The sequence below is a fragment of the Camelus dromedarius genome, chromosome 12 (assembly GCF_036321535.1).
Source record: "Camelus dromedarius isolate mCamDro1 chromosome 12, mCamDro1.pat, whole genome shotgun sequence".
In the NCBI taxonomy this organism is placed as follows: domain Eukaryota; kingdom Metazoa; phylum Chordata; class Mammalia; order Artiodactyla; family Camelidae; genus Camelus; species Camelus dromedarius.
The window spans coordinates 16,737,897-16,765,494 of record NC_087447.1 but is presented as its reverse complement, the minus strand read 5'-3'; the positions used below and the strand labels follow the sequence as shown (position 1 = coordinate 16,765,494).

At 53.5% G+C, this 27,598-nt stretch overlaps 1 protein-coding gene across 1 annotated transcript in view; it reads right to left on the bottom strand.

Moving 5' to 3' along the window:
• Positions 1-4,672: 4,672 nt before the first annotated feature.
• The window catches only part of ALX4 (ALX homeobox 4), a 40,487-nt gene continuing 17,561 nt past the window's right edge, over positions 4,673-27,598 (bottom strand). The window contains exons 2-4 of the mRNA XM_011000612.3: positions 13,799-14,109; positions 7,760-7,888; positions 4,673-5,256 (exon numbers count right to left, since the gene is read on the bottom strand). Coding sequence (XP_010998914.1) covers positions 4,927-5,256; positions 7,760-7,888; positions 13,799-14,109 — 770 coding nt within the window. The 3' untranslated portion in view covers positions 4,673-4,926. The remainder of the gene's footprint in view (positions 5,257-7,759; positions 7,889-13,798; positions 14,110-27,598) is intronic.

The window sequence follows — 27,598 nt, the reverse complement described above, 5'->3', positions numbered from 1 at the left end:
TTGGAGACTAACTGCCTCTTTCTTGAGTTACCTTCATGCTGTAAAGCAAGGAGGCGCACATTCTGCAGCAGAGCCTGGGTCTCCCTGACTTCTGCTTCATAACTTGTATTTAGAGCTTCGCTTTAAAAAATCACCTGACTGTATTTGCTGCAAGTTTTCTCAGCCACTAAACATAGAGCCAGGACGCAGACCTGCCTATCCTGGAAGCCTGTCCTGCGCTTTTCCTGCCAAGCAGCCAGGTCTCCCCACCCTGGACCTCCATGCCCTGGCTCTCCTGCTGCTTTCAGAACAGTCCCTGGAAACACAGACCTATACGAGTGACATCAAGGGGCTGTCGGTGCCGGCTGTGAAGACTCAAGGCGCTGGCCATGCAGGGTGTACTGAGGCGCAGGGGCTAAAGGATCCACCGTCGCAGCCCTAAGATGCAGCCCCGAGATGCGTCCCAGGGACGTGCTCCCTGGTCGCCCCCTACCCCCCTCGCCATCCCCCTCTGCTACCTGTCTGCGGTGCAGGAAGATCCTCTGGGATAAAGTTTGGGGGGCGCCCCAGCCCCTCACAGGCCACGCACCCCTCTTTGTGCAGGAGCCCTGGCAGGGCCACCTGTTGTTAATCTAGCCCTGGTAATCCATTCTGCACTGTGTCAGCAGTTCAAAAGGGCACTGTTAGTATTTTTTGCCGACTTCAATTAACGTGAGATTTCAGAGGTCCCTCTGATCACATTTCATCTGTCACAATTCAGGAACAAAACAGACAGGTTCCAGTTGAGAGGAGGAAGGAGAAGGAGTTTATTGCAAACAACAACCAAACAAGACAGTTCGGGCTGGGCCCAGCAAAGGGTGCACTGGGGGTGCGCAGCAGCGTCGGCGCTCCCGTGGGCCCAGTGCCTGGGCGCCTCCGGCCCCTTCTCGTCAATAGTCCTCCCCTCCCCCACAAGATGTAAGTGCAATAACTTACTTTAAAAGGCAAGAATGTTTCTTTTAATATTTTGCTATAATGTAGTTACATGATGGTATAGGCAGTAAAACTTTATGGAACTGACCTCATTTTTTATACATTTTTTTCTGAAATTTTAATGTCTTTTTAATATATATTTTTAATATTCCACCCCAGGCCATTAAGCTAAAGGAAAAGTTGCGTCTACACAGGGTTACGGTATCTTACAAGGAGAACAGTCAGTATTGATTGAGGTTCATGTTCCGTCTAGCACTCAGCTCTTTTCAACCACTGCACACCAAACAGACTATTAGACGTTGAAAACTGTCTTTCAAAATCAGTAGTATAAAGGCCTAGCTCTATGTATGTAAGTCAAGGGGGGAGAAGGGACAGGGCAAGGTCAGGTAATATTTTGTTCAACTTTCCTCCCTCCAGCATCCTTAAGGAAGTCAAGGGGGCTCTGTGTGACTTTGAGAAGCAGGGTTTTTGTTGTCTTCCCATTTTTCTCTTTGATGGTCATGGATTATTATCCTGGGGACCCATTTGCCAGCCATCCTCACCCCTGCTAGGCCTGTTTGCTTTCGCACCTGATGGTCAGGACCATCAAGCAGACCAGAAGCCCCAGAGTGTCCAGCCCAGAAAGAGAATGGCTGCGAAAGTAGGATATGTGGTCGTTTTTGTGGAAGAGTGCCTCCTGCCGACCCAGCATAACTGAGGGCAGAGGGGACACTGGAGCTGGGCCCAGCGTGGCCGCAGCCCCACCTCACAATGGCTACCCCACCCCCTTGCAGTGTCTTTGAACTAACCTGGCCACCGTGCTCCCCAAAGCTGGAGGCACGGTGGTAAGAGCTGAGAATCAAGTATAGTTGAAAGAATTCAAGGAAAGGTACAAAGCCCACGTCCTCCAAGTACCTTTGAAGACTTGGGGACCAGCCTCTCTGTGTCCCCAGCGCCCTCGTCTCCCACGCCCTGGGAGCAGAGAGGCATCTGAGGGTGGTAGCAGCACCTTAGTGTCCAGCCTTGGCCGCTGAGACCGGTTCCCAGGGGGATCAGAGGCTGTCAGTGTTGGGAGGCTGCTCGTGGGTCTGCCAGCCACCCATCACTTCCGGTTTGCCTTGCCATCTCTGCTGAGATCTTAGGCAAATAGCAAAGAAACCCCACCTCTTTTAGCTTATTGGCTTAGCAGTGACCCAGAGTGGGTCCATTCTCCTCTGCACCTGCCTTCATGAGACCTCGCTCCTGAGGACGCCGCCAGCCCCAGGGAGTCACCCAAGCTTGCTGAGTCACCACAGGAGGTGTGCTTCAGGGGCACCTCCTACACTTGCAGCCTGAGGAGGCAGGAGGCCCGGGCCCAGCCTCCTGACCGGGGAGCACTGCGTCCCTCTGGCCACCAGAACCTGAGCGGCCTGTCTGGCCCCTGGCTCAGGTGAAACGCAGCTCAGGGTGGTCACGTCCCCACCGCAGGCCAAGGATTTTTCCTCTCTATCATGAAGGGACCGGGCTAACTACAGGGTTTCTAGTCCCTCCCAGCTCAGTGATTCTGTGATTCTTAGAGTGTCAGGCAGGCCAGGGGCTGGGACAGGGTGGGGACAGGCCTGGGAACGGGCAGCTACCTGTGGGGAGGTGCACAGGGGTGTTTTCCACTGACATTTTAATTCTAAATACTTGGCTATGTTGGTTAGACAGGCAGGCAGGCAGAGCCAAGAGCCTTCTTCCATTGGAAGCTTTTTCTTCTCAAGCTTTGGGCTGAATTTTGCCTGACTTAGGTCTGGCCCAGGTGGAAAGCAGATACCTAGAGGAACTGATCACCAGAGGTCCCTTTCAGAAGATTCCACTTACAGCCTTCTCTCTCCCTTCCCTCATCCTCGGGGGCTGTTTTAGTTCTTTCTCTTTGTTGGATTCTCTCCCAGGTGAGAATATATACCTCTGGTGAAAGTTCCTTCCCAGCCAGCAGCACATTTAAGGAAGAACTGGGGAGCTGTCTCCAGTCCAAAGCAATTTCTTCCTTCCCTTGCCTAGACTTTGGGCGTCTGAGTGGTTTCAGCCACCTCAGGACTGGAATAGGCTTCCTAAAGAGTCATTCCAAGATCCTCAAACATATGAAACACTAAAGCCAAGCCTTCAAGAGCATTTAATTCAATGTCCAAGACCCTTTTCACTTCTAGAAGATCAACTTTAGAGCTACGGTTCACAAAGAGGTCTGACTCTTATTAAGGGAGGTCAAAGCCAGCTCCTTCCCCAGTCTTGCTTCCGGAGCACATGAGAACATGAGGCAGAGATGGGACTGTGATGTTCCCCCAAAACCTAAGCAGCTCAAGAGGGAGGGTCTCACTCCTCTTGGCCCACCCAAGATACTGTCCTGCGTCCAGGGCCCTGGGCCTGGTAGGCCTGGCCCCCCTCACTGGCAGGATCGGGAGAGAAGGTAGAAAGGGCAAGCAATTCTCCCCAGGGGTGGCCTGCTGTAGGGGCCTCCCAGGGCTCTGAAAGGCCTGCCTTGGACAACTAGTACCCTGTCCCTGAGCTTAGGTGACAGCTGGGCTCTGGTGCCAAAACTCAAGTTGCAGGCCTCAAGTCAGGCAGATGTGGAGTTCCCCTCAGAAGGAGAACCCTTCCCGCAGGCAGAGAAATCTGCTTCCGGAGGGCATCCTGGCCCCTGTATCTGGGACAGAACAAGTGGCTCCAAGGTGCTCAGCCTCACAAGCCCTTCCAGAGGCCAGAAAGAGGAGCTGGGCTTCCCCATCCCCTAGGGCAGAAGTGCAAGGGCAGGTGCCTAGAGGATCCCGGAGACCCGCCCACGTGGAAGGCTCTGGGCAGGTATGGCTGGCTGATGGGGGATGGCCACCTGAGGCCGCAGGGGGCCAGCCCGCCTGCCTGGAGGCTGAGTGAGCGTGCACTCATCCTCTGGTGGATCCCGCGCACTGCTCCTGACCCTCTGCCGCTGTGACCCCAGACCCTAGTTGGTGTGTCCGAGGTGTAAGTCCTTCCACACCAGGACACAGCTCAGCAGCCCCAGCGAGTGACCAGGCTCAGAGAGGAAAAAAGCATCTCCAGACCCTCCTGGAGGGGCCTGAGTGGACGGATTAAAAAGCTACCCAGATCTGCCCGCTGTCACTGCCACCCTGCCCGTGGCGGGACGTCAAGCAGCCAGAAAGTGGATGTGTATGCGCAAGCCCCTGCCCCACCCGGACACCTCCTGGCAGCCCTCCTCCTCTGCTAGAAGCTTTCTTCCAGCGCCGGGGGTCCTGTGGGTGGTCTGCATCCTCCCCTGCAGCATTCACTCAGATCCAGAGTCTCCGGGCGGGTGAGGGTGGGGACGCATCCCCCAGGAGCCAGCATTGCTGGGTGACAGCAGGATCCTTCAGCTCCAGCTCCTCTGCTCTCTGCCCAGTTCCTCTGGGTGTGTCCAGCACAGGGGACAGCAGGATGGGGCTCCTCACCATCCAGGGTGAAGGCGAGGCAGGTGCCGTGTGTCCAAGAGGTTGGATTCCGTGGGCTTTTAGGAAGAGAAAAGAAGTTGGGAAGGCAGGAGGCCATCTCTGCGGGGCAGCCTGTTCTTCAGACACAGTCACCGGCCTGGTGACCAGGGGACCACACAGCAGAGGGAAGGACGGACATGACTGCACTGTTGCCACTGCTGGGGCTGGATGGGAACCTGTCCTTGACTCAACGGTCAAACAGGGTGGAGGAGGAAGAGCGGGGAGGAAGGGTCTTCAGCTTACAAAGGATGCAAAGCTGCAAAACTTGGCTACCTGGCTTCCTCCACTGGCTCCGGCCAGGAGCAGGGGCTCGGCCCCAGTGCCTGCTGCCTCCTCCTTCCCAGCAGTCGGTGGGGCCTCGGACTTGGGGGGGCTGAAAGTGCTGAGGGTCAGGCCCCGGCCCAGGCCAGGTTCCTAAGAGGAGAGTCGAGTGGGGGGGCTGGGGGCCTGGGAAGCATGGGCGTGGCCAGTGCCCCGAGGTGGGAGAGGGCGCGGGGATGGGACAGGAGGTGCCCTGTCATGTGGCCCAGGAGATGGCCGCGCTGTGCTCCTTGGCCTTCATGCGGAGGGCCGCGATGCTCGACGTCTTGCGGTCCGGCTCGCCGTTGAGCTCGTAGCCGTTGAGGCCTGGGCTGAGGCCCGCTGCTCCAAACAGGCCACCCATGTGCGTCTGGCCCACGTGACTGCCAGCCCCGGAGACACTCAGGAAGTCGGTGACGCCACTGGCCCCGGAGCCAGGAGGGTGGGCGTGAGGGGACATGCAGGCAGGCACCGGGTCACAGGGGACCACACATGCTGGCACTGGCGAGGCAGCCCCGTTGTTGCCAATCCAGGACGGGTTCTGAATCTGGGGAGAGGGGAGGCAGAGATGTCACTGGCTGGCTGGGGCCGGGGCGGGGGATGCACACCAGAATGACCTCTCCTCGCTCACAAGCCCACCCTGGTGATGAAACTATTCTTGAGTGTTTACTTGGGAGCCTCTCAAAACCTTTATGCCATCCAGACCCCTAGGAGGGTTTGGGTTTTAAGCTCTGTCTCCTCTGTTCCCAGGGCCAGGCCAGCAGCATTGGGAATTCCGTTTTAAGGACTGAACCCCAAACTTCACCAACGGTCCATTCACAGGCCTGTCCTGGGGGCACCACCCACTAGCTGAGGGCAGCCGCTGACCTTGGTCACAGATGCAGACTTTGTCTCTCCATCTGCGGATGCCATTAGGGTCAGAGCCTGTGTCTCACTCACCTCTGGCTCCTCCCGAGGCCTGGCGCATCCTAGGTACTTGATAAATGGTGGCTGACGCCAACTCAGAGAGCCCTGGCAATGGGGGCATGAGCTGTGTGCTTGCAGGTTGTGGTGTGCAGGCAGGGGGTGGGGGGAGTGGGGCCTGCATTCTCTCAGAAGTCAAGGACGGTGGCGGACGTCCCAGAGCTGGTGCCCTGGAGGCTTCAGAATGAGCTCAGGGACTGAAAGGGCTGCCTCAGGAGGTGGTGAGCGCGGATGAGTGGCTAGACGGAGCAGCTGGGTGCCCACCTGCGGGGGCTGGGGGTGGCGTGAGGTGGGGGGTGTGGAAGATGCTCAGGCAGTGTGGGGTGAGGGTTGAACTGAACATCTGATCTTCTATCTGTGCAGCTGTAATCCTGCCCCCCTCCCCAGCTACCACTTCTGGACTCCATTTTCACCTCAGCATTTATGGAGAGGTAGAGCTGGGGACTCAGCCAAAAACACACCTCCCCAGGTGTCCTGGGTAGAGGGCAGGGTGAGCAGGATAAGCTCTGAGGAGGAGTTAGTGCATCTCTCAGCTACACCCATGGGCTTCTCAGTGGCCCGCAAGCAGCTTTTGCTGGCCCTCACCTCCACCTACCTCCATCCCCAGTGTTTGGAGTGCACTCAGGGAAGGCACTTAAAAGCAGTGAGGAGGGGGCTGTATTCCCAGATCCCATGGGGCCTGCAAGGACGATGAGAACTGCTTGCAGATTAGCCTGGTCACAGTCCTCCCCTCGGTCCCTGTGAGGAGGAGTGGGTTGGCCGTCCCCCACCCCCTCTCTCAAGAGACCTGGGCCGCGTGATGTGTGGCGCTGCCCTGAGAGGGATGAGCACGCCCCGTGTTGTTTCTCTCCCTCCAGTGTGTGAGCTCAGGCAGCAGAGATCCAGGCCAAGGAGTTGGGGTTGGAGGTCCAACCTCCAGGGCACAGAGGGAGGCTGGGCTGGGGGAGGGAGAGAGGGGAGAGAGATGCAAGGATGTGGTGGGAGCTGATGCAGACGCTGTGTGTGCATGAGACACCCCCACTCCCCAGCCTCACCTCTGAGCCTGACCCTTGACCCCTTCCACGTGAATCCTGAGAGGGGGAGGGGCAGAGCTGGTCCTGGTGGGGTGCCCAGGGCCCATGTGTTAGCATGGCCCAGGGACAGCAAGAAGAAAAGGAGACTCAGGAAGGCCTGTGCACACTGCCACCGCGTGGCATGGCCGGGCTCGGAGCTGCAGGCAGAGGCCACGCCCCAGCAAGGCCTGAGAGGGAGGAAGTGGGTGCTACTGCCGCATAGGTCGAGGGGTGTCTGGAGTGGACTTGACCAAAAATCCACCTCTCCAGTGTCCTGGGTGCCTGAGGTTATCACAGTACTCCTCGTCCCTTTGCATCCCACTGAGGACTCAAATGCCACTAGAAGGGGGACCAGCTGACAGCCATGGAGGAAGATGCTGTGGAAGATGGGAGGGGAAGGTGGGACAGACGCCTGGGAGGGCTCAGAACACACAAAGCAACCTCTCTGAAGCCATATAACTCACAAAGCACTTCTGCACAATCTAATTTAGCACTTTCAACAACCTCATAAAAGATCTGGGGCAGGTACTTTTATAATGCCCAATTTCCAGGTGAAGAAACCGATGCTCAGAGAGCCTGTGACTTGCCTGAAGGGAGAAAGATCTGGAGCTGAGATGACAGCCTAAGTCCTGGGTCTCAGAATTCCACGTTCACTCCAGCTTTGCCTCAAGTCCTCCAGATTTCTGGACCCCTCTCTCCTAGGAAACACTCTGGGTGGCTCCCAGTGGCCTGCAGACCCCCTGGCCTTCTGCATTCCTTGGTTCGGATGCCCAGAGCAAAAGTGGCCAAAGTGGCAGAAGAAAATGCAGTTCTCACCACCCCAACCTTCCCTTCTCTAAAGTCTGGCCACGCCTAGGTCAACACTCACACTGGACAGAAAGAGCTCTGGGCCTCCCACATTCTGAATGAACAGGCACCGGCCTGGAATGGGCCTGAAGGGCGACTCAGAGCCCTGAGTCCTCTCTCCGGGGATGGTACCCCTTCTCAGGGTGCGAGGGCCTGGGGGCCAGAGCAGGCCTGGGGGCAGGTACTCACCTGGGCGTAGTTCTCTGCTCGGGTGAGAAGGGGCAGCTCATAGGCTGTGGAGAAGTGGGTTCGAACCTGCTGCATCTGCCCAAAACGCTCCCTCTTCCTCCACTTGGCCCGCCGGTTCTGGAACCAGACCTGCAGGACAGAGCAGTGGTCACGGGGTCAGGCCCGGAGCTGGAGGCCCCGCCCCACCTTGTAGTGTGCGGTAGGGTCTCCTGGTATGTCTGCCTTTGTTTTTATCCTCAAGAGTTTACAATCTAGAGTGATCTAGAGTCAGGAAGGCAGAGAATCAGGAAAGCGGTTTACACCAACTATCTGTGGGCGTGATCTTGGGCCAGTGACTTCGTTTTTCTAAGCTTCAGAATCTAGGGCACAAAACACGTCACTGATCATCTTAGTGGCCATCTAGCCAACCCCAACATAGTGTGGCTGAACCTGCTGGGGCCACAGACTCCTGGGGAGAATTGGGTAAAGGCTGTTGAAAGCTCCTCTGGAAAACCATTCTCCTAGGTGATTACACGCGTGCAGTTTTGCCATCATTTTCCAAAAGGTCTATGACTTCCTGGGACTTCTCAGCCCAGATTCAGAATTCCCACTTCCTGAATCCTCTGTGCAGCCTTTTGTGGGAAACAGTCTCCCCACTCAGAACCTACTATGTTAAAGATTCTCTGGGAGATGGAGGTTCAGCCGGCAACAGAGGCAGCTGGGGACGGCTTCGTGGAGGGAGCACCGGGCACCGCGCCCCGAGTGCTGGCTGTAAGGGCGGACGTCCAGGCTGAGTTTAGGAAAAGCCGGTCATGTTCAGAGACCTCAGGAGGCCGCACGTCAGGTGGAGGAGTGATGGGAGAGAAACAATCGTGGAAGTGGGAACCAGATCAGCGAAGACCTCAAATGCCAGGTGGAGGGGCTTGTGGCGGTGCCATGAAGAGAGGCAGCTGCTGCAAAGTCTCAGGCCCAAGGGGAGGGGTGGAGGCCCTCCTGTCACTGAGCATGAGCGATGGGGCGCCTGACTGGGGGCCTCATGGAAGGGAGGGGTCTGAGTCAGGTGTGTGAGCAGGGGTCTTTGGCGGTGGGGTGGGTCCTTTTCCTTTGCAGGTGTGTTTCTGGTAGGCTGAGAACTTTCTCGAGGCTCACGCATCTGCCACCCCTGCCAGTGACTTGGGATCTGGAAAGGGGGTGATGGGGGCAGGAGAGGGTGGGAGAGGTGGAGTGAGGGGGGCTCAGCTTCCAGGTCAGAAATGGCTTCAAGCTCAAAGGCCGACCTCAGAGCTCCCTAGAGGGAGATTCCTGTCAGCTCCATGTGCACCTGCTGGCTGACTCAGGTGCACGTGGACACACCCCTAATAGTACACTGCCCGCAGCCTGGCTGAGAGCACGGAGCTTCCTTGGAGGAGGGAGAAGGAGCTGGGCTTGAGGCCTGGACAGGTTCACTGCCAGGCAGCACAGAGGCTGCTCGGCCCACCTGAGCTTCTGATGCAGCTGGGGCACACAGTACCAGTGGGAGCACTTGGCATGACCACTGGCCTCAGTTTCTGCATCTTGAAAATAGGGCCAATATCTGTGCTGATGGCAAGAGCAGCAGGTGAGATGAGAAATGCAGTCACAGAGTTTTTAGGGTACTTCACATTTGTTTATTTACAGCTCCTGACCCTTCTTTCTGTCTTTCATCAGAAGAAAGAAGTCAGAAAAGAAGAGGTACCTTTTTGTGGCTCATATTTGTGTGGGGAGGGTGGGGGTGAGATGGAAGTACAGGGCTGCATTTCAACCCAGTGTACAAGCATGAGTCACACACACACACACACACACACACACACACACACACACACACACACACACGGTGCTCCTGGCATTTCTCTCAGCATCACTTTGTTTCCTCATCCTGACTCTGCTGCAGGAGAAACACTCTCCTATGTCCCCCCCGGAGCTGGCCCTCTCCTGGGCTGGGGGTCTCAGCCCCTGCCCCAGAGCCTCCAGAGGCCCCTTTTCCTCCCGGGACCCTTGGGGTCTGGGTCCAGGCCTCCCACTGGGAGCCCAGGGCGAATCAGGCCTCCTCTCTGCACCACTGAAATGGGATCCCCCTTTATCAGTGGCCTGGAATGGGGGGCTGGGGGCAGGATGAGAGAATGAATCGGAGGCGCTTGTTTTCATTTCATGTTTAATTTCCTGCAGGCTTAGCTCAGTCTTTCCTTTCCGCTCCTTCCTCAGCCTCCCAGGGTTTTCTGGGGGGGAAGCCGGGGGAGGGGAGAAGCCCACTGGAGGCATCAGGATGTAGGGCCGCTGTCTGTCCTTGTGCTGGGGGGAGAGGGGAGGCTAAAACAATTGATGTTGTCACCACTGGGGGTTTCCCTTGAGTCTCGTGGAGTGGGTTCTGTGGTGGGAATGCGGAGGGGAGAGGTGCTGGTGGAGGTGACACAGAGGCTGGGCTGGGAGGGACACAGATCGGGGAAGGAGGCAGCCGGTGTCCTGCCAGAGGGGCTTGAGAGTTGGAGGGAGGAGCAGGGTCGGGGAGATGGAATGTGGGGTGGGGGCTGAAGCTGAGTGTGGGGGGAGGAGGCGGGGGAGAGGGAGACCCGGGTTATCTGGGAAGACAGATGAGCGAAGGGGGAGAGGCAGCTGAGATAGCACCGTCTTTGGGAAGGGAGTGGAAGAGGGTCAGGCTGAGGGATTTATTTGAGAGCTAAGGATGGAGATTGTGGGAGGCAGCTCAGCTGGAGGGGGAGCAAGCTGATGGGAGCAGAACTGCCCCCCTCCACTCCTCACCTCCAGGTCTTTCCTCCCTGGGCCTTACCTTGCTTACAAGGCTGGAGCTTTCCTGCCCAGATAAGGCTTAAGCTAAGTGAGCCTCACTGGTCTTCCATCTCCTGACGCATAAGTTGGGTGGTGGCAGGGGTGTCCTCATGGGCCCCTTCTGTGCTCACATTCAAGGGCCCTGAGACTCAGAGCATGCTTCTACTTCTGACCCTTGGAGCTTGGGGCCCTGACAGCTGCTCCCTAGATGCTCTGTGGCCACAGGCCTGTCTCCATTGTGCAACTCCGGGGAGAAGAGGGGGCTGTGAGGTCCTGGCCTTCCATCCTGCGTGTCGCGCCCCAGGACCACCCTGCTCCTGGCCCACCCCAGCCTGGGACCACTCAGCACAAGCTTCTCCCCAAGGACCCAACCGTCTTGGCGGAGGCCTCACTAACCGCAGCCCATCTGGGGCCAGGGTGGGGTGGCCCAGGGTGGGGAGGCCTCTGTCTTATTGTCTTCAGACACCAGCTGCAGAGATTGGAATCCCAGACAGCAGAGAGAGGCCCCTGCAGCACCCTGGAGTGGGGCCAAACCCCAGGCTTCTTCCCAGGAAAGGTCCGTCTCGGGGCGGGGAGGAGGGTGCCATCGCCCCTCTCCCTGTCCCCACCACCACTCGACGCCAGGCACCTGGCTTCCCACCAGCTGAGTACGGGCCCCAAACAAACTCAGCAGAGGCACGCAGGGGGTCCCATCACCACTCCCCCACCCCCAGGACACTGCCAGGCTCAACCCAGAGGTCTGACGCACATGACAATCCCACCCACCCTGTTGCCTTTATACAAAGAAAAGTCTCAGAACAATCTGGCACTTGTCCTGGTACAGAAAACTAAAGTAAAAGGAGCACTGGGCTGGAACTCAGGAGTCCCACATTCTAGTCTCAGCATTGCCACTGAATCGTCTTTCCTGAGTCACCTGACCACAGGCGATCATTTCCCGCCTCTGGTCCTCTCTTCTTTGTTATCATATAAGAGGACCAGGTGATCCTTTCCAGTAAAAGCATTCTATAATTCTGTGGTCCTCCCCTTAGATGATAAGATATGCAACACACCAGAGTTTCCCTTTCTGCCTTGGCTGCCGGGAAGCTCAGGGTTGAAATTGGCACTTTGTGGCAACTAAAGTCCTTAGCCTAGATTTTTGACATAATTACCTTCCCATTTCATGATATTGTTCTTGTTCTTAGATGAAAATGATAAATCTTTAATTGTAAGCTGCCTTAACACCTTTTTGGAAGTGGGCATAAATGTGTGTGTGTGTGTGTGTGTGTGTGTGTCTGTCTGTGCAGAGAGAACACTCCATTTTAGCTGTATTGTGGTGCCTGAAAAATGCTAAACAGACCCCAGTGTCATTCCATGTGTTGTACTGGAAGGACCATCCTTTCGATACTAAGTGAATTCTACTTCCGGGTACTCCTGTCCATTGGTTAGGGACACACACGTACACACATGTGTACATATGTGTACTGCGCAGAAAATGAACGGTTGGCCCCACACCAACACAGCACCTACAGGAATGTCCCATAACCAGCCGCCCCCTCTCCACCTGCTCCTTTAGCTCCTCCCAAATCCACTGGCTGGGCTGAGGCCAGATGCTGGGGTTCCTGTCCAGCCTCGGAGGCACAGGAAGTTGCGTGGCTGGGTCTCCTGACTCAGGTGAGAATGTGGGTGTGAGAGGGCTTCTGTAGTCACAGTGAGGCCTCAGCTGCCCTCCTTCCTTCCCTCATCAATGTGAGCTGAGCTGGAGGGGAATAAACCAGGAAGCCTGCCCTCGGGAAGGCCACCAGACAGCTCCAAATCACTTTGGGTATGTGCCATTTCTGGATGGCTGTGTATTCACTGACAACTGTCAGTCCTTTTCACATTAGCCATTTGAGACGAAAATGTTTCTGGGCCATATTACAAATGCCTCTGCCTTATTAAACAGAACATGGTTGAGATTGATGAAGCTGTTATTGAAATACCTTAGAAATGCTCTGCTGAAGATTTTTGTTAGCGAAGGACAGCAACAGGGGACACCCTTCGGGTCTGCTGAGTAACCTAAGGCTCTTGGTCCTGGCACAAAAGGGTCCTGAGCTGAGCTGTGCTGAGCTGCTCTGAACTGAGCTGCTTTTTGAAAACCACTTTGCTCTCAAGCTGTTGATTTCCATAGTCCACCGAGGGGGAAAAGCTGCTATCTGCCAACACCTTATTTGCTATTTCTAACATGCTCTGGGTCAGAAAAGCAAACCGAACAGGACGTTTATTGTGTGTTGTGCTGAAGCTTGAGCTATAGTGCATGGGTCTTGTCACCTGTGCCGCTTGGGTACTTAGAGGTCTTTGCTTCCTTCCTGGTTCTTTCTTTGTTGTAATTTCATGCAGGGAGTGGGGACCACATCTCTCTGGACAAAGGTCAGTTGGTCCCAAATATTTATTTTTTGCCCATGTCGCTTTGAGTTCAGCCTCCTTTAATTAGTAGAAATGCAGTGAGGAGCAATCAGACAGTTCCTGCCCTCAAGGAACTCACATTCTAGTGGGAGAAGGCAAACATAAAATAATTTTAGCCAATCATAAATTCTATAAAGAAGATAAAATAGGACAATGTGGTAGAAGGTGACCAGGTTTGCTTGGGTTGTGTTATGTTGGGTTGGGTTGAGTTGGGTTGGGTTGAGCTGTGTTGGGTTGGGCTCGTTTGGGTTGTGCCAGGTTGTGTTGAGCTGTGTGGCGTTGTGCTGGGTTGAGTGTTTTGGTGGTTGGGTGATGGAAGGGGGCTACTGCTTCAGCCATGGTGGTCAGGAAGACGTCTCAGAGGAAGCTTATGGAGGAGGAAAGATGGAGGAGGAGGTGGCCATTCTGGGCAAAAAGAAGAGTTGGGTTGTCTCTGTTTCCCCCACCAGGCTGCTGTGGATATCTATAAAATCCTGTTTCCTTTCTAAGAGATAGGCCTTCCAGAGCTGGGACTAGTCATCATTGCCTTCAGGAAAGGGCCTGGACTCAAACAGCCTGTAGATCTCAGAAGCATAGCTCACAGCCTTCCTGTCCCTCCAAGGGGAGCCTGCCCCTGCTCCAACCAGAGCAAGAAGCTGGAGAGTAAAGTGAATAAAAGCAGACTCATGCTGGTTGGAGCAGAGGCACGAGGGGCGGGCTGGGAGCCTCTCAGGCCCTCCTTGGACTGAGGTGAAGAAACCTGGTGTGACTAGGGGACAGTCAGGTGGTCCCAGCTCTGGCCACCAGCCCAAGGCCAGGCCCTGCCCTCCCACGCCCTCGCCGGGCACCCTCGCTGACCTGCACACGGGCCTCGGTGAGGTCCGTCCTCATGGCCAGCTGCTCTCGCGCGTACACGTCGGGGTAGTGGGTCTTCTGGAAGACCTTCTCCAGCTCCTCCAACTGGTAGCTGGTGAAGGTGGTCCGGTTCCGCCGCTTCTTGCCCTTGTTGCTCTCCGAGTCGGCCTTCTCCAGCGGGCTGGGCAGGTCGGCGCTGGCCCGGTCCTGGGGCCCCTTCACCCCGGCCTCCTTCACACTGAGGTAGCTGCTGTCCATCCCCACGGTGTCAGAGTCGGGTGGCAACTCTGGCTCACCCAGGGAGCTCTCCTTGGCTGAAGAGGGAGAAAACAAGGTCAAAAACCAAGGGCTGAACCACTCAAGAGAGGAGGGAGGCATGGGGGAGCCATCCCCTGCCCTTCTCCTTTCTGGGAAGTACTGGATGGGAAGTCAGGAGACTGGGGTGCCAATCCTGGGTTGCCATGAGCATGCTGTGACCTTGGGCAAGTCCCTTTCTGTCTCTGAGCCTCTTTGCTGTCATCTCAGAATGGGCCCCTTTCAACACCAATGATCTGTGACTCTGGATCAGCCGATCCAGCTGACCTCTATAACATGTAATCTCCACCCCACTGACTGGGCTCCTTCCTCTGGAAGGACTCCCTTTGCCAAAACTTCTCCTTTGGGCATCGAGGATGCTGACTCAGTGCCTTGGACTCCCAGAGGCAGCAGCAACTGAGCTTAGGGAGAGGAAAAAAGCCCTCTCCTCTAGCGGGCTGGTCCTGTTTGGAGTTCAGCAGGGGCCGTGGAGGCTCTGCCCACGAACTCTGTGCAGAGGGGTCCCATCCGTCTGCCCTCCACCCTGGTCTCACCTGTTGTCCAAGCAGTGTCCTCCTCCCTCCAAGTGGGGACTGTGTTTACTGAGGAAGTTGGGCACCTCCCCCTCCAACATGCCCAGGATGCCAACATGGGGGCCCCAGCAGATTTATACAAAGTGCACAGCCCGGGGCCCGCAGCCATTGCTGTCTAACAGAACGCGGCTCTGCAGGTTGATTCCTGGATGCTCAGAGCTGGAAAGGACCGGTCAAACTCATGCAGGTCAAGGTTGAGGAGTCAGAGGCCAGTGTGGGAGGGTGGGGCGGGGAGTAGCTTGTCCACATCTAAATATCCCAGCTGGCATCCTGGGCAGACACGCTTGCAGACAGAGGTTAGAGTGCAGGCTCTGACACTGGCACCCGAGTGTGAATCCCAGCAGCGTGCTTTGGACAGTTCACTTAACCCCTTTGTGCCTCAGTTTCCCCCTCTATAAAATGGGGATGAAGATACCTGTAAGGTCTTCCTCATAGGGCAGCTGTGGGATTAAAGAGGCTGCATGTAAAGCACTTAGCACAGTGCCGTGTCTGGTCTGGACTGGTGAGAGCAGAACATTCTGACCCTCGAGGGGTCCTCCAAGCGGGCAGGCTGTCCCTGGAGCACCCAAGCGCAGGAGCATGCACGGATGCCATGGGAAGGGTGCTGGACTGGTGTCCAGAGACAGGGGTGTGATCCCTTCTCTGAGCCAAATTCCACTGTCTGGTACTCTTGTAGAGTGAAATGACATACAAGATGAATAAGACGTGTGTGGGGAGCATTTGACAAGACCTGTCACAGGCGCAAGCTCTGACCATGACAAGCATTTGTGGTCAATGTGTGCATCAACTGCTCTGACCCTCGGTCTCCTCTTCTGGGAATAGTTCTAAGCAGCAGGCATAAAGTGTCAGCATGATGCCTCTAGCATGGGTCTCCTGACTCTGTCCAGGTCCTGGAGCTGACACATCAGGTTTGCTCTCATCCCTGGCTTTTTGTGGGGACACGGGGGGCTCTCTTAATGCTAGGGAAGCTGAAAGGCACATTTTGCCTCTGTCATTCCCACCTCCCTCTCCAAGGCACTGAGGAAAAGGAGGTGGAGGCGAATGTCCAGAGTGGGTCTGGAAGCAGCTTCAGGAGGCTGTTCCTGAGGGCCCCTGGCAGCATCGATGCTGGCAGGGTCTGGGGCCAGCCCTCAGGCATCACGTAAGACACCCACGTGCACCCGGGCACATGCAGACTGCCATGGCTTCGGTGACAGCATTATGCAAACTGCAGCTGGCAGCTGGGCCAAGAGCTTTCAGCACAGATATTTATCTTCCTGGCAGACAAGTAAGTTTTATGTTTTGGTTTTTTTTAAAAGAGAAGAAATCCCACCCAGCCTCACCAAAAATAAACATCTCTGTTATGCAACTTCCCGGAGGCCAGACTTGGGGAGGAGTCCCTGCCCCCTCTGCCCTAGCACAGCTCCCCAGGCCCCATCCCATGACCCGGTGGACCCTTACTGTATCCTCTGGAAACCAGCCTGGGATCAGGACCACCCCGTACAGCAAGAGGGGCTGGGCTGTGCAGAGGGGACTCCATGTTATAAAAAGCCAGAGTTGGTAGGGACCAGCCCAAACTCCTTGTTTTAAGTGTGGGGAAACTGAGGCCAGAGAGAGCAGGAAATGTGCCCTAATTAGCAACAGAGTGCAGTCTCCTAGCCCTGGGTCAACCCACTAATCCTACCCCATGGTCTCAGGGCCTTTCTCAGGGAGAGAGGTGGGAGCAGAAGGAATCCAGGGGCCTCACATAACCAAGGGGCCTTCTCTGCACATCCTGGGGGCAAAAGGACCAGCTCCAGAAGATGTGAGAGCAAGGGCGGGTCCTCAGGGGAAGCCCCCCAGCGCTGAGCTGGTTCTAGGCTCAGCCCGTGGGGAGGCAGCAGAGCATCCAGTTTCCATGGTGAGAAGTAAGGATCCAGTTTCCCCACCTCCAGCCACCCACTGAGATGGAGCACGCAGGGTGAGAGTGGGGAGACATCATGGTGCATGCAAAGACCAGGAAACCAAGAGCTGGGAGATCTGCTCTCAGGTCCAGCTCTCCCACTGTCTGCCTGTGACTTGAGACGATGCTTTTTATGTCCCAGAGCATCATCTGCAAAAGGGAGCCGGCACACCCAGCCCAGAGTGGGGAGAGGAGGAAGGGGTTGGTGTCACTGCCTCAGCCCAGTTGGGCAGCCCTCCTGCCTTAGTCACAGGAGAAGAGAGGAGAGGATGTCTGTCCAGGCAAACGTCTGCTAACTGGAAAGGCTCAGAGATGGAAGGAATTCTGGCAAACTGAGGCTTCTCTGGTCCTGGAAGAGGGAAGAAACCTTCTCACCTCAGTCTTGATTGTTGGTCATCTTGCTTTAAATTCTGAAGCTGGGGCCCTAATTTAGACAACAAAGGAAAATTCCCTTAAGCTCTGTGGCCCACCCAACTGGTCAGAATGATGAGACAAGGAAGACCCTCACGGGTACTCAGTCCAAAGATCCAGACACCAGAACCTCAATTTCAAACTCCTTCCACTTTACAGCATCTCCACCAAGTGCTGTCATCCATTTGGTGACAGAGAGCTCACTGCCCCCAGGACAGCTGGTCCTTAGGTCCACCTGTGTACGTCTCCTGCTGGTCTGGCCCACTGTTCTCGTTCCCTAGCAGCCTTCCCCGAGACAGCCCTGAGGACATCTGGAGGCCAGACTGGGGGAGAAGTCACACCTCTGAGTCTCCCATCCTGCTGGATAAATAGTTGCAGTTCCCGCTGCCACTCCTCAGGTGGCCTCGAGTTTAGGGAGCCTGTCTGAGGCAGGTGGGTGCCAGGGATGGGATGGGTGATGGTGCTGGGGTCTGGACAAAGCCAGCAGATCGCTCTCCTACTAGGTGATGAAGAGGGGCTGGGTGGAGGCTCAGCGTGGTGGCCTGGCCTCCGGGACTGGTGGGGTCAGGCCTCTGCTCACTCTGTAATGCCCTCCCTGACAAGAGAGCCGACAAAACAGGGGTCCCGAGGCTCAGGCTGAATCATTCCTGACCAAAGGTAACCCCTGACCTCCTTGGTCTCCCTTGCCCCCTCCCCCGCCCACCTGCCTGGAATGTCCCCCTTTTCCAGCTGACCTCCAAGGTCATCAAGCACCAGCTCCTCCAGGAAGTCCTCCCAGACTAGGGCAATCATACAGATCCCTTCATCTAATGACTGCCTGTGATTTCTAACTAGTATATCATCAAACCCCGAATGTCCAGCTCCTCCTAGAGAATCCGTTCCCTGAGGGTTGGGATCTTATGTCATTTCTCCCTTCTCAGCCCAGGGCTTAGCCAAGGATGGGGCAGGCAGCAGGCATGCATGAAGAGGTAGGTGAGGAATAAATGAACAATGTCTAACAAAGAAACATTACTGAGCTCTCACTCTGTCCAGCTGCCTTTGTGCACCCGCTGTGTGCCAGTACCCATAGCGTACATGCAGAGATGTTTGTTGAAGGAATGTATCCTCGTGGATGATGGGGAGAAAGATGGCTAAGTTACACGGAAAAGGCTGGCTGTTGGCTGAAACAGAAGGAGATGGGATCACCGAGGGAGGGAGTAGGGAAAGGAGGGCAGAACTGTGAAGAGGAAGGGCAGGCAGACACGGAAGGATGTCTCCAGGCAGCACTAGCAAGAGTGAAACAGGGAGGGCTGGGGAGGCAGAAGAAAGGGCACAGAGATGAGCTTCATGGAGGAGGCTCTGGAATTTAAGCGTCAGGGAAACCCAGTCCAGCATCTGCCAGGACCCTGCTCCACACCCATCATGCTGCTGCCCTGGGGGGAAGAGAAAAAGCCACTGGAAGCTCCCAGCTTGCCCAGCTACTGGGCCCGCCTCCTTTAGGCCTGGGAGCATCGATGGCATCAGTGCTGGCGGGAAGCACAGCAGCGACCTCGCAGGGTCCAGGCCACCTGCTTGCCTGCCTGCCTGGCTTCCCCCATCCTCCCTGGGGCAGAAATGGACTTGGGCCTGGTGCTAGGCCAACGCCCCGCCCCAGGGGGTGGGGAGGGATTCCTTGGGAGGGCTTTGTCCCAGGCGGTGGGGCCCAAGGCAATGGAATCACAAGTTGCAGCCGCCCCATGGAATGTCTTGATCTGGAAATAAATCCCAGACTACCCAGAGGAATCAAGTAACGTGCATAAAACATCAAGAGTGATCAGTGCCTGCCCCACAGGAGGGACGCATGCAGTGGCAGCCACAAAGTTGTCGCTGTATGGCCTTCGAACCACCCCAGGCTAAGACTTCCATCGACCACCTCTGATGAAGTGAGAAGCACTCAGTTCAAGGTTATATTCTCCATTGGGAGCCACAGAGGGCCCTGGGACCTCCCTGCGGAGGAGGCCTGCGCCTCTTCTGGGAGCCTCCCGGTCCGCGGCCAGACAGCCCTGGCTGTTGGACTTCAAGAGATGCAGGAGTTAGAAAACCTTCCCTCATGCCCTTAACCTTTACCCATCTGTCCTGGTTCAACCCTATGGTGTTGCTCTAATCTAGTTTTGGGGTTTTTTTTTTTTTCACATACAAATCCTTGAAAGATTTTCAAAGGTGATCGTAATTTTCTTTTCATGACTATGATTTCAAGAGAATTATTTTTCTTACAGTGATAATTTGAAGAAACGGAACTTCTGTAGCCATTTGAGGAGAGGGTGCTGGAGGCCTCTTTATGTATATCCTTTCTGCGTGCAGGGACGGGCACCCTGGAGCACGTGACAGAGGTCTGCAGTTGTGGATGGGTACGCAGAACGTATGTGTAGTTGCCCGTGGAGAGGTCTGTGGAGGGTGCATGCTTGTGTGGTCAAGTGCAGCCACACAAGGGGGCTTGTGTGCCAGCGGACATGAGCAGATGGGTGTCGGGGTGTGGGGGTGAGCATGACCCTGCAGATACACGTGGGTGGGTAAGGACATGGATGGAGGGTGTGTGTGTGTCGTTGTGCACACGCTCTTGCATGTGAAGTGTACGTCTAAGGGGTACAGGAATTTACAGGTTTTGATTTTATCCATTTTTCCTCCAAATTCTGCTTTGTGGGGGCCATGCCGCTTGCTCTGTTCTGGGGTGAGCCGGCCTCGCACGCCCTGTGGCAGGGTGCACAGCACCGATGTAATCTCCTTAAGCAAAACAGGCCAGCGTGAGGCCCTTTCATGCTATTTAAAGGGCACAGACTAAACCCACTGCTGTCCAAACAGTCGTGCAGGGGTGAGGGCAGAGGTTAAAGGTGAGCCATTGATCACCTCCCCAGCCCACCTCATCTGCCACTGGGCTCTGTCCAGAGCTCAGCTTGGATGTCCTTACTTTAGCTCCAGACCTACAACATAATGTCAAAGGGGCAGCAGTAACGAGGGCGAGATTTCAGCAAACATGCACAGAGCGTATCTGTGTGCACTGGGTAGAGACGGACAGTGGCCCTGCCCTGGAGGAACTGCCAGTCTCTAGAGGAAAGGAAGCTGGGGGTGCAGACCAGCCACCCACAAGGTGATGCAGGCATTCCTGTTCACCATCACGCACCCACCCAAACCCTGAAAATGCTTCTCAAAACAAGGAAAATCTGAGAAACTGTCACAGGCCACAGGAGGCTAAGGAGACCAGGGTTAAATGTGATGTGGTGTCCCAGACAGGGTCATTAGGGAAAAACTAATGCAATCCAAATAAAATGTGGAGCTTAGTTAGCAGTAATATTAAAACTAAAAAAAAAAAGGAATAACATATTTCAAGGGACATTTCACCCCAGAAGACATATGTGCAAATAAACATGACAACGTGCTCAACATATTATCCACTATGGATATTCAAACTAAAACCCCTGTGAGATATCGCTACACACCTATTGCAATGGAGATAAAAAACCTGACAGTAGCAAGTGACAGTGAGGATGTGGAGCACCCAGAACTCCCATACATTGCTGGGGGGGAAAACAGTGCAGTAATGTCTTACATAATTAAACATATGCTCACTGCATGACCCAGAAATCCCACTGCTAGACATTCACCCGAAAGAAACAAAGACTTATTTTCATGGCAAACCCATATGCAAATGTTTGTAGTAGCTTTGTTCATAATCGCCCCAAACTGGAAACAACCCAAATGTCCTTTAACAGGTGAATGAATAAGCAGACTGTGCCATGGGATGCCAGTTAGAGTTAAAAGGAGCAAACAATTGATACAAGCAAGAGCTCAGATGAGTCTCAAAGGAGGTGTTATGGTCTGTAAAAGATGCCAGTCTCAAAATGTACCCAGTGCCTGACTCCGCTTATTTATCACAATGCATTCTGGGAAAGGCAATGGTACCAGGACAGTTACCAGGGGCTTGGGGAAGGGCTGGGTTTGACCACAAAGGGCTGGTGTGTGAAACTATCCTCTCCTGTATCCCAGTTGCGATGCTGAGTACATTAATCTGAACAGGAATGTGTTCAAACTCATAAAGTTATCCCCCCTCCCCGTTTTAATTTTATGCTATTTTAAAAATAAGTATGTAAACTATAGAGAAAATACAAAATTAGGTTTAAATATAGTAAAGGAAAGCTAAGTAAGTAAAAAGTTTGTATGTCTTCACTCTGAAATCTCACTTCCAGGGATTTAAACTAAAGAAATAATTATGGGTAGGCACAAAGAATTAACTAGAGAGAAAGTTTATCGTGGCATTATTACACGGGAAAACTGAAACTGACCAAAGTATCCAGTAATGGGAGGTGGGTTAAACAAAGGGTGAGATTTCCATAAGCGGAAGATCCTTCCTGATTTTCTTTATTCTGCGGATTGTTTCTTGGAATTTAGTACAGGTTATTATGTATTTATGTTTGTTTCCCTTGGTTTATTGTCTCTCTCTCCCTTCCATAAAACAGGGAATATTTCTGATTATATTTGCTTTGTTTACCCTTTTAGTTTAATGCCTAGTATTGTGACTGGCATGTAGAGAGGGTTCAATAAACATCTGATGAACAAATGAATGAAACTGATGTTGTAAAAGAACAGCATTTTCCTATCTGGAAAGATGTTCATGTTATATGAAGTAAATCTCATTTTGAAAAAAAAGGGTGGGGTATCATCTGTCCTTAGAAAATACTAGAGGTTTCCAGAGGTAAGCATACTGGTATATGGGTTTTGTTCCTTTTTTTTTTTTCCTGGTCTGACTTAATTTGCTATTTGTCCTACCATGAACAGGAATTGCTTTTATCATTTTAGAATGCTATGTGAAAGCAGCGATTAGAATCCTGAACGATGCCTGCGTTGGCAGGTGCTGGACTCAGCTGTGCGACTTGGGGAGGTGGGAGGTGAGCCTGCTTGGAGCGGGGTGGAGTGAGGGTAAGGGTGCTACAGAGAGACGCCCCTTTTGCAGTGGGGATCGGCCACTGTCCTCATAAACTGACCCCCTCCCCCATGGCTCCGAGGCCTCCTGGATATGGGAGATTCCCAGGGCTCAGGCTTAAGTTCAGACCTTCTGATCGATTTCTTTACCCTCAGACTCACCACCCTCAAATACAACCAGAGAGAGTTTCTAAAGCACACAGGTCTGATCCGCCGTCACCCTCTCTAAGTGCTTTCCCGGGCTCCCAGAGCCTTCATTAGCACTGTCAGATAAAATACAGGGTACTCAGTAAAATTAGCATTTCAGAGAAACCGTTAGTCATTTTTTAGTAAAAGTGTGTCCCAAATATTACATGGGAAATACTTACACTAAAAATAATTCGTTGTTTATTTGAAATTCAAACGAAACAGGGCATCCTGGTTTTGTTGTTAGTTTTTTGCTAAATCTGTCAATCCTACAAATCGGGCAGATCGCAGCATCGCGGATTCCCCAGGCAAGACTGGCTTCTGCCCTCCTCCTAGACCTCCATAGGGCCACACGCCTCCCTCCAGCTGCAGGCGCCCACCCTTCTGCACGTGCTCTTCCATCTAGCTGGAGTTCCCGTCTGCCTGCACACATCTGGCTAACTACCCCCTCACCTGTGTACCTTCCTCTGTAAATCATGTGGCTGTTTTTCCCTCATGACAGGTCATCACCTACATCCTATATGGAAATTAAAAGAAAAAATCAAGACAAATCAAAAGCAGGAAACCCGCACAACACACACACAAGGGAAACATATTTTTTGTAAGTTTTTTTTAACCTAACATCTTTCCAGCCTGTTCTAGATTCTTCTCCTGCAACGTTTTTAATGGCTGCATAGGATTTCACTGTGTAGACACAGCCTACTTTATTTCACCAGTCCTTCACTGTTGGGCACACGCATTTCTGATTGTTTCAAATGGTAACAGGCCTGTGATGAACATCTTTGTGGTTAAATCCCTTGACACTTTCAGGGTGATTACCTTAGAGGAAGCTCCAAGAACTAAAAATACCGGGTTAATGATTAACATGGCCAAACTGCCTTCCAGAAACGTGCCCGTTTCCTTCCTTCAGTGTTGTTAAATCTTTGCCAGCGTGCTGGATAAAAGTGAAATCTTGTTTAAATCAACATTTTAAAATTACTAGTAAGGTTAACCTCTTACTTGTTGTATTTCTTTTTTGGTGAATTGTTTCTCCTGAGTTTCCAAGGTTCAGTGCCTGGCGACTCCTTCCTCCCTGACCCCGGGGCCGGGCTGACCTCTAAACACTGAATCCCCTGCTTTAATCCCCTGCTGGTGTGGGGTCCCGCCCCCCACTAGACTGGGAACTCTTCAGAGCAGGGCCGCCCCGATGCCCTGCGGGGTCCCCAATGGGGCCCAGGCTCCTTCTGCCTTTGGTAGCACATGGGCTGCTCTGCACGTCCTGCTGAGGGCACCCCCAGGAAAGAACCCAAGACCACGGGGCTGGGTTCCAGACCCAGGGGGGCCTTGACACAGGGCTGTGTGGGGAGGCTGCGGCATGGGGGTGGGAGAGCGGGCCTTGCGGGATGATGGAGCTCAAAGGAACGAGCCGCGGGGTGAGGCAGGGCATGAAGGACCAAAGGTGGACCCGCTGCTGCTGTGGCCCTGGCCAAAGCTTTTGGCTTCTCTGCTTCCTTGTTTTAACAAGTATTGCCCGAGAGGAGAGAAGGTGGTATAGAGGGAGCACAGAGCCTCCAGGAAGCCCAGACTGAGGAGCAGTCCCCGGACCCTAGGATGCACCGCTTACGCACAGGGCAGGCTCCCTGAACCCTGCTTGAAGGCTCCAGGGCCCCCTTCCAGCCAGCCAGGATCAGGGCTGCAGTGGCTCACACTGGCCACCAGGAGGCACTGCTGTCCCAATTAAGTTCCTCAGGGGCAGAGGTGATGCCCCAGGGCACCAGCCTCAGATGAGGTTTCACCAAGTTTGGTTAAAGGCCCAGGCCCTGGAGAGTTTGCCAAACAAGCACTTGTTCAGTCCTACTATATGTCTGCCGCTGTCCCAGCACAACGAGGGACACGGGGATGGATGAGGCACGTCCCTGCTGTTCACCGCAGAGCTTTTTCCTCCTCCGGTTCTGAGGGTTTTCACATTCTTGACTCCTGTCAGTCCCCTCAAAATTCCCCCACGCTGGCCCCATTTTACAGGTGGGCATCCTGAGGCTTCGAGAGAAGGGACCTATGGAATGTCTCCAGTCACTAGGTGGCGGGCCTGACCTGAGCGCCTCTTAGTCCCCAGAGTTGCCTCCCTTCGTGGGGACCCTGGGGACCCTTCAGCCCTCCAGCCATGTGCAAGTGAGCTGTGCAACCCCCACTCCCCCTCTGTGTTTTGCCCAGGTGGCCTTCCAGGTGGCTGCTGGATTTACTGACAGCTCTCTGTGGGCTCTTCCCCGGGGAGGCATCAGCAGAGGGGCTGTAGCCCCTTCCTCCATTGAGAGTTCCACCCTCATACAGAAGCTTTCTTGTTTCTTCCTACACATTGTGGAGTGGAGGGGTTCCTCTGGTCCAGAGGATGGAGGAGGCTTCCCAGAACCAAGGAAGGAAAGGAAATGAACATGGGACTCTCACTACAGACCAGGAGCTGAGCTTCCTGCTCTACCCAGTATGAGGACGCCTGTCATGCCACCATCACTGCTCTGGCATTGACTCTTTACAACAACCGCATACAAAATATCCCCATTTTACAGCCCCAGAAACTGAGGCCAGAGGGAGTATATGACTTGTCTAAGAATACACACGTGGTAAGAGGCAGAGCTGAGGTTTGAACCCCAAGCCTGGGGCACTTCTTCGGGCCCTCCTAGTGGGGGATACCCTTTGCGGGGCTGGGACAGGGCAGCCAAGAGACAGGGTCAGGGAGGAAGGAGAAAAGAGTGGGAGCCATAGGAGAACGGCTCTTCTCAGGTGCCTCCAAATCTGCCCCATCATATCCGACCTTCAGTGCTGGCTCTGATGAAACTGTCCTGGTAGAACATCATGGAACATATGGGACCTCAAATGCCTTTTCTCAGGACCTTGTTTTCAGGGTCCCCTCCATCCCCCAGCTTACACCCAACTAATTCTTTTCTTCCTGACACCAAGTCTCAATTTGCATTTGTTCTCTGCTAAATAACAAAGTATTTAAAGCTAAAGAGACATATGTCTACAACTTACTGGTAAAGAGTTCAGAAAGAGATAGTATGTATCTGTGTATATGCATATATATTAACACAGAGAGAGAGAGAGCGTGCACATAAGAGAGACTGAGTGATAACGCAAATACGATAAAACTTAAACATTTGGGAAATCAGTGTCAGAGGACCTGGGAATTCTTTGTATTCTACACTTAACTTTTCTTGATGTCCAAAATCACATCCAAATAAAAAGCTTTTAAAAAGAAGTACATACTGCAAGAAAGTTGTTTTTAAAATTTTATGAATAAAATAAAATAAAATAATTTTTAAATTTAAAAAAAGAACTAAAAAATTTTGAAGAAATTTAAGAATTAAAAAAAAAAAAAGAAGTAGTGAACAAATGGGAAGAAACCACTTTATCCAAGGAATCCCAGTTCTAAGCTGGCCTTTGTCATAGTTTGAACAGGACCCAGATTGGAGTTTATGTAGCAACCTCCCTGCCTCCCCTCTCATCAGCACCCACGGCCTCTGCAAATGAGCTTGCACACAGAAATCAAAATCACAAGTAGAGACCAACTTTAGAAACAAGCCTGGCTTCCCCAGCGCCATGGCAACCCTCGCTTCCATCCATAGAAGCACCGGGTGACTGCGCTGGTTATTCTGACCTCTCTTGTAAGGCCTGTAGGAGGCAGTATTTTGTTTGCTGAGGTCAAGCTACGCTTGAGACTTAATAGTACTAAGAGTACGTTGTATTGTTGGAGCCTAAGATAATTACAGCTCTCCTACAATTAGTCTAAATGAGTGGGGTTTCCTTGTATCCCAAGAGAAGTGGTTAAAAGGAAAGCCCACTGGCAATACCTAGAAGGTGGAGGCGACCCAAGGGTCTATCGACAGGTGAACGGAGAAGCAAACTGGTACATCCATACGGTGGAGGATTATTGTTCAGCCTCAAACAGGATAGAAATTCCGACACCTGTTACAATACGGATGAACCTTGAGGACATTATGTTGAGTCAAATAGGCCAGTTGCAAGAAAAGGCGAACACTGTATGGGGGCCCTAGAGTCGTCAGGTTTATAGAGGCAGAAAGCAGAACAAAGGTTGCCGGGGGCTGGGGGCCAGGGGTGCAGGGTTAGTGTTTAATGAGGACAGAGTTTCGTTGTCCAGGATGAAAAAAGTTATGAGGGTGGGTAGTGGTGACGGATGCACAACATTATGAGTGTATTTCATACCACGGAACTGTACACTTAAAAATGGTTAAGATGGTAAATTTGATGGTTTTGTGTATTTTGCCACAATAAAAAAATTTGGGAAAAAAGAAAAGAAAGTCCACTAACTAGTGTCCCTGAGGGCCTTCATCCTGCCTTCATCCCCCGTGGTCCCCTCCTTCCCCCAGCTTATGCCCTGAATTCTTTTTTCTTGTCCTCTCCCAAACACTGTGATTTGGTTTGCGTCTGTCCCTGCTCTCATTCCTTGGTTTATCTGTTTGTTCATTCAGGGGGCCCCTCCTCAGAGCCTCCTCTCAGTCATGGCCTCATGGAAGGGACAGACATAACAGGACCAGATGGCAAGAACCCTGGGTCCCTGGCACAGTGGGGTTCATAAGGGGCAGTGGTTGGTTCAGGTTGAAAAGGTCAGGGGATTGCCTCAGTGACCTTGAATTGAGTACTGAAAAGTGTAAGAGGTCTTGGCAAGGCATATTACACTTCATGGCAAAACAAGATACCCCACCTTCCAAACTGAGCTGGTCCTCAATTACTAAGTGAGAAATCTTAGGGGCCTGCCCCCAGGGCTGGTGACAATAATAAAAACAATCACATAATTGCTTGTGTCTGAGCAGTGCTGACCCATCCGCCATCTCATTTGACCCTCCCAAGCTTCCTAGGAGGTTAGTGTTTTTACCCCCATTTTGTGGATGAAGAAACTGAGACCCAGAGAAGTTTCACTTGCTCAAGATAACACAGCTCAGAGGGAGAGAGCTGGGATTTGAACCCAGATGGTCTGATGCCCAGTGTCCTGTCTGTGGCCTTTCACGGCAGCCATGTATGGTCTCTCTTACACAGACAGGAATCTTGGAGGGGGTGCAAACAGACTTGGCTTGTCACTGGGAGACACAATTGAGCCCTAGGAAAAGTTTCCATCTCAGAGGACTAATCCAACCTGAGCTTTAGGGTCACCATGAGAACCGCATTTATGATCTAATAGTTGAACATCACCTCCTGATGTTTACCAGGGTGGGGTGGAGTCCTGACCACTAAGCACTTCTGTGAGCTGCTCTCCTCACAGAGACTGAAGTTTCCCAGCTCCCACCTTCCCAGCCCAGCCTGGGTCTCGTACCCAAGCGCTGCCTCATGAGGCGGGAGAAGACCCTGGTACCTCGCAGGGGAAGGGGAGCTGGGCCAGGCTGGGACCACTGCCAGAGAAGTAGAAAGAGCCTCCTACATGCTCCCTTTACCGCCAAAATAAGCCCCAGAGCTCAGGGGCCACCCTGGGCCACCCCTCAC